This window comes from Mus caroli, chromosome 4 (assembly GCF_900094665.2).
Source record: "Mus caroli chromosome 4, CAROLI_EIJ_v1.1, whole genome shotgun sequence".
NCBI classification, from domain to species: Eukaryota; Metazoa; Chordata; class Mammalia; order Rodentia; family Muridae; genus Mus; species Mus caroli.
In genome coordinates this window covers 138,081,968-138,088,069 of record NC_034573.1, presented here as the reverse complement: position 1 = coordinate 138,088,069, position 6,102 = coordinate 138,081,968, and the positions used below count along the sequence as shown (strand labels likewise).

Below are 6,102 nucleotides of genomic sequence, written 5' to 3'. Positions count from 1 at the left end.
CCTCCTGCGTCATGCCTGCATGGATACTGCCATGCTCCCACCTTGATGATAATGGACTGAACCTCTGAACCTGTAAGCCAGCCCCAATTAAATGTTGTTGTTTTTTATAAGACTTGCCTTGGTCATAGTGTCTGTTCACAGCAGTAAAACCCTAACTAATACAGGGGGCATGTTTAACTCCTCAAGCTCCAAATAAAATTTACCTGTGTGCAGTCCACACTTCAACAGGGAGGCCATGTGCCTCGGGGTGGCCAAGCTGCTGTGACTGGCACTTCGTACAATGCTGGTGACCTCTGTATTGGGGGAAAGGGGAGCTTCAGTCTCCTTGCCCTGCAGCCCCCTGAGCTCCCTTCTCTCATACCTTGCAGGGGTACAGAGTGCCCTGTACGGCCTGGTCCTCTCTCTACTCATCTGTGTGGCTGCGGTGGCCGTGTTCACCACCCACGTCCTCCTGCTGCTGCCTGTGCTCCTGAGTATCCTAGGTATGTGTGGCCAGGGTGACGGTGCACCAGGGATGGCATCGGCCAGGGCACATGGCAGGAGACAGCAGGCTGGGTGTTGGTATGTGGTTGCTGGGACAGTGGGACAGGCTGGTGGGGGTTGGGATCAAGTAGGGGTCTTCCCGTCCTCAAGGCAATGACTTTCTCTGAGCCTCTGGCCACCCAGTCTTAGCAAAGGCCTCCTTGCAATCCTCACCCCTATCTGTCTGTGGCATCCTGTAGGTGAGTGACATGTTGCTGTGTCTGCGTCCTCCCTCCTCCCTCTTTCCTCCTCCCTCCTCCCGTCCCTCTCTATGCCACTGAGTGCCAGCATCCCTCTTGACTCCAGATGTCTCCATTCCCCAGGGACCCTCTAGTACCACATGGGTGGGGAAAGGTCTAGGCTATACCCTTGCTGTCCCTCTTACAGGCATCGTCTGCCTCGTGGTGACCATCATGTACTGGAGTGGCTGGGAGATGGGTGCTGTGGAGGCTATCTCCCTGTCCATCCTGGTTGGCTCCTCTGTGGATTACTGTGTCCATCTGGTAGAAGGCTACCTGCTGGCTGGGGAGAACCTACCCCCACAGCAGGCTGAGGTAAGCAGCCCCATGTACGTCTGAGCCCTGACTCAGCTCCCACCTTGGGACAATGGCAGGGCCCCTAAGGATAGATGGATACCCCCATACCAGGCAAGCCATGTCTGATAACCTGTTCCCAAGACTGCAGTGTCTCAATCCTCAGCTCTAGGTGCACGAGGTGTTTTTCCAGTCACGAGACCACAGCCAAAGCTTGCTGTGGAGCTAAGGAGGGGCTTGGGGGTAGAGTTGTTCTAATTAAATACCTATTGCCGTGATAAAGCAACCCCAACAAAAAGCAGTTCAGATGAAGAAGGGTTTGTTTGACTTATAATTCCACTTTGTAGCCCATCATTATGGACAGATCAGGGCCAAAGCCTCAGACGTCTAGCCACATCCTTCTTTAGTCTGGAGCAGAGAGAAACTGAATGTGTGCTATCTTGCTTGTTCGCCCGCTCACTCACTCACTCCCTCGCTCACTCTCTTGCTGGCACTCAGCTTGACTAATCCACTGCCACACAGTTCACAATCCCCTGCCTAGGGAATGGTACCACCCATGGTAGGCTGTGGCCCCCTCAACCCAACCCAATGTGGACAGCCCCTCACAGAGATCCTTCTCCCAGGTGATTCTGGGATGTGTCAAGGTAACAACTAAATCTAACATCCACAGTTTCATTTTTTTCCTATTTTGATGTGAAGACTTATAAAAATTAAGACTGACTAAAATCAAGTCATCTACACTTTTAATCACTTTTCGGTTAGAAGGATAGAGTAACTCCAGTCAGAGCTCCCATTTTTTGAGGATCCACCATGCTTACCCTCCTGTCCTACAGCCTATCAACATGGGATGGGAGCCTCTCAGGCAGAGCCAGCCTGGGGCAGCAGTATACGCTGGTGTACCCCCACAGTCAAGCCCCAGCTCTCTCTCTCTCTCTCTCTCCTGTCTCAGGATCCCAGCTCTCAGCGCCAGTGGAGGACCCTCGAGGCCGTCCGGCATGTGGGCGTGGCCATCGTGTCCAGTGCACTCACCACCGTCATTGCCACCGTCCCACTCTTCTTCTGCATCATCGCCCCGTTCGCCAAGTTCGGGAAGATCGTGGCACTCAACACGGGCGTGTCCATCCTCTACACTCTCACCGTCAGCACCGCCCTGCTGGGCATCATGGCCCCCGGTTCCTTCACCCGGACCAGGACTTCCTTTCTTAAGGCCCTGGGTGCTGTGCTGCTGGCAGGAGCCCTAGGGCTGGGTGCCTGTCTTGTGCTCCTGCGCAGTGGCTACAAGATCCCTCTTCCCAGCGGGGCCTCGCTATAGCCCTGTGCTTGCGTCCAGACTCACTCGAGTTGCCTTGCAGCGGGGGATGAGAGATCTGAGACCCAGGGGCTCTCTGATTTCTGGTCGAATTCCAACTAGCTCCCCTCACAGGCTTCGTGGAACTGAAACCCGGAGCTGTGGGGCCACACCACCTTCAGCACAGCTCAGACTGGAAGTAAAGTCAGATACCCCTATACTATCTGGGCCCCTTCACTGAAGTTTGCCTGGCCCCTCCTCCTATACCTGGTCACCACCAAGCAGGTGGCTTCCTACCGGGGTCTCCTCTCACACTGCTTCAGTGTTCGTGACTTGCTTGGGTGGGCATTTCAGGACCAACTATTCTACAGATGTGGAAACTAAAGCACCAGGAGGCAGGGACTGCTCTGTGCTGGATCAGGGCAGAGCCAGAATTGTCTCAAAGCACAGGTCTCCCTGGGCTTTTGGCAGGAAGAGCACAGCAGATCCAGGATAGGGGGCCCACCCACCCCCCAGCTCTATGCAACCAGTGCTTGGTGACCCTGCTGTGGGCCAAGCCAGCAGAGACAGAGGCACTTCTCGGGATCATGCATGTCCTAGCCCAAGCCCCAGCCTCCGGGGCACCTCAAAATCCCTCCCTGGAGTTGTGGCTCTACTATCCCTACAGATCCAAACCTTGGCACCCCCACCTGACTGAGAGTGAATGACTGGTGTGTGGCGGGGTGCCGCACAAATGGGGAGAAGCTAGCTGGCTATGCCTGCCGCCTGCTCATGGCAGATGGTCCCTATTAAAGTGAGACGAAACTGCAGACCGCTGCTATTAACACAAGCATTTTCAGCCTCGCTAGCTCCATCATGTCCTTAAAATTGAAATAACTAAGTGTTCACACGCAGCCTGACACAGAGGGTGACACCAGACCTGGGTAGAAGGTGTCCAGTACAGAGATGGGAGCACTTGGGCTCAGTGTGAGGCCAGGGCCTCCCAGTGAGAAGTGGGTGGAACCCAGGAGATGTTTGTGCCTTTATGGGGTCCATCCGGACCCACAGTTGAGCATTTTTGAAAGCTTGGCATTGTGACAGCCACCAGACTTCTTCCTGGGCATAGACGTTGTGCTTTTTGGGTCTTAGAAAGCTGGACATAGACTGAACAGGACAGTTCGGGGATCAGGATAGATCCCTGAGGGCGAGAAAGGACTCCAGGGTGGTCTACACATCAGCTCACATGGTCACCAGTAGATGTGCAAGGGGAGGCTGGGTGCAAGACTGAGACCACTGTATTCTTGCCTAGTTGTGCCTGGCGTGGCATGGTGCCCAGTGTTTGTTGAGGAAATATCAAGCCTTTAGACCCACCATCCACAGTGAAGAAATGAAGTGATCAAGCGGGTACTGGCTGGCATGTGACACAACAGACGCTCTTCTTGGAGTTGGTATTCATTCCCTGAGGCACCATGATGGCACCACAGATGTCTGCAGCAGAAGACCCTCATCTCTGACAGCAGGGCTGTTCCCTCCGAGAATCCAAAGAGGGGATCTGATCCAGGCCCGCTGGCTGCTGGGCATCTGCTGGTCTCCGTGTGTCTGTCATTTCATGTCCGCATTTCTCTAAGAGGGACATCTGTCATACTGGAGTTGGCCCCACCCAAATGACTTCATCTTAACCTGGTTGGCTATAGAGAGTCCCCCTGTCCCTGGGGACTAGGCATTAGGATCGCAGCACACTTGGGAGGCAGGGTCATCACACACACAGGCGTCAGCTCAGTTTGAGACAGGGTTTCTCTGTGTAGCCTTGGCTGTCCTGGAACCTGCTCTATAGAGCAGGCTGACCTCAAACTCAGAGGTCCATCTGCCTCTGTGCTGGGACTAAAGGCGTGCGTCACTGTGCCTGGCAGGAATGAGTTCTTTTTCTAATCATCAGGTGTAGATGCATGCAAGGGAGCCAAGGCCTGAGCAATGGTTTTTCCTGGACCCTGAGCCTGACCTGGAGCCCAGGTGTGTTCTAAAAGCACATCCCCAACCACCAGAAAAACCTTTCACAAAGGCAGTGTTGCTAGAGAGTTTGGAGGCTGTAGTCAGACCAAAGGGTCTACTCTGGAACTCTTGAAGCAAGTTCTTCAGTCCTCAGTAACGCTGGAGCCCTGGGAGGCTTGTCACTGAGGGGACGGTCTCAGGAAGCGGGATGGCTCTGACCCAGGGCCTCAGGATCCCCTTGTGTACAGGTTTCATGAAACTGACCACAACGTGGAGTGTTGAGAGGTTAAGAGAGTTGGGGGGAGGGGCCTGTCAGATTGACAGCATATCTCAGGATGGATGTCGGCAAGCTCTTGTGCTGAGATCTTCCCAGTAACTCAGTTTAATGTGGAGCTGGGTCATTTGCATGCTGTCCATGTGATGCTTGGCTTAGGAAGATCTCTGCCTGGCCCAGTTAAGGGCAGACCTCTACCTTTGCAGAGAGCTGTGGGGGTGTAGGAGGGCGGAGGATGGAGGAGACAGACTCGGGCTCACTAGCTTCTGCGCGACTCTGTGACCCGTGGGACTCCCGTCAGTTTATAGATGATGAGTCTGGTTATCAGAGAGGGCAAGTGAGTGTGCACCCTGGCCTCTGGCCATGCTCACTGTCTCTCTCCTACAAAGATGGCATTCTGAACACCCAAATTGTGTCTTCTCAGCCCCACTTCCCTGGCTGTCTTCCTTCCTGGAGGCGCTGTGTGGTGGCTGATAGACTTAGTTCCCACCTGGGCCTCCCTGGGGCAGGGACAGGCCTGGGAAAAGGAGGTGGTGACAGTTTGGGTGCCCTAGGGAACTTGGGCCACACAGCTGTCTGCCTCTTTAATCCCCTTCATCTTCCTCGTAACTGTTGGCACCACCGGGTCCCAGAGGCACCAACTCCCGTGAATAGAAGCTTGACCTTCCTTTGACAACGATGTGGGCTGCAGTCTTAATGAGCTTCACTGAGCTTAATGAGATCTCTGTTCACTTGAGCTCCGCATCCCAGGATGTACAGGCGTCGACATGCCAAGGTGACAGTCCTGTGTGGAGGAGGAGCCAAGGGCGTGAGTGGGGTCTGAGTGAATGAAAACCCTTCACCAACCAAGCATCCCATGGCCCCACTTCTCCACTGAGACCAGATGTCAATGGCAGCTGCTTTTAGGGGGTACCTATTCTGCTTTTAAGGGGTGCCCCCTGCCCCTTTGAAAATGCCCAGTGTGCCTCAAGAAAGTGTCTTTGTTGTGTTCCATTAAGGAAGCTACAGCCAGAAACTGTTTCTATCCCCTCTAGCTGACCACAGCTATGAGATGGACAGAACTATGCCCATCTCCACATCTGCCAAAAGATGCTGTGTTCTGTCCTGGGGAGAGTGGGGGTGCAGAACATGCTTTTCCAAACAGAGGCCACTCTCTATCTGGTTGGTAGATTTAAAAGTTTTGTGGTGAGGCTGTGGGAAAGCAGGCTTTTGGGTATCGCCTGTGTAATCTGTTCAGCCATGCAGAACAGTTTGTCAGTAGCAGAATTATAGCCACACCTCCCTTTGGATTCAGCACCCCTGTCCTGCAAATTGAAGGGTAAACTTAACCCTGTCAGAGTGCAGAAGGTGTGCATTGAAGACCAGCCTGGTTTATCCAAGAACCAGAGACCCACACATCCAACAGCGTCAGCACAGGGACGGGAAAGTGAGCTACGTAGGTCTGTGCTCTGTGGCTGAAAATGAACAAGGGCGCTTTCTCCGTCGGGGGATGGAAAAACTGCCAACGAAGATTAAAT

General features: G+C 53.9%; 1 protein-coding gene across 1 annotated transcript in view; it reads left to right on the top strand.

Annotated features, from left to right (window-relative positions):
• Disp3 (dispatched RND transporter family member 3) overlaps window positions 1-3,982 on the top strand; it is a 52,784-nt gene extending 48,802 nt beyond the window's left edge. The window contains exons 19-21 of the mRNA XM_029475798.1: window positions 369-482; window positions 910-1,076; window positions 2,005-3,982. Coding sequence (XP_029331658.1) covers window positions 369-482; window positions 910-1,076; window positions 2,005-2,367 — 644 coding nt within the window. The 3' untranslated portion in view covers window positions 2,368-3,982. The remainder of the gene's footprint in view (window positions 1-368; window positions 483-909; window positions 1,077-2,004) is intronic.
• Window positions 3,983-6,102: the final 2,120 nt, after the last annotated feature.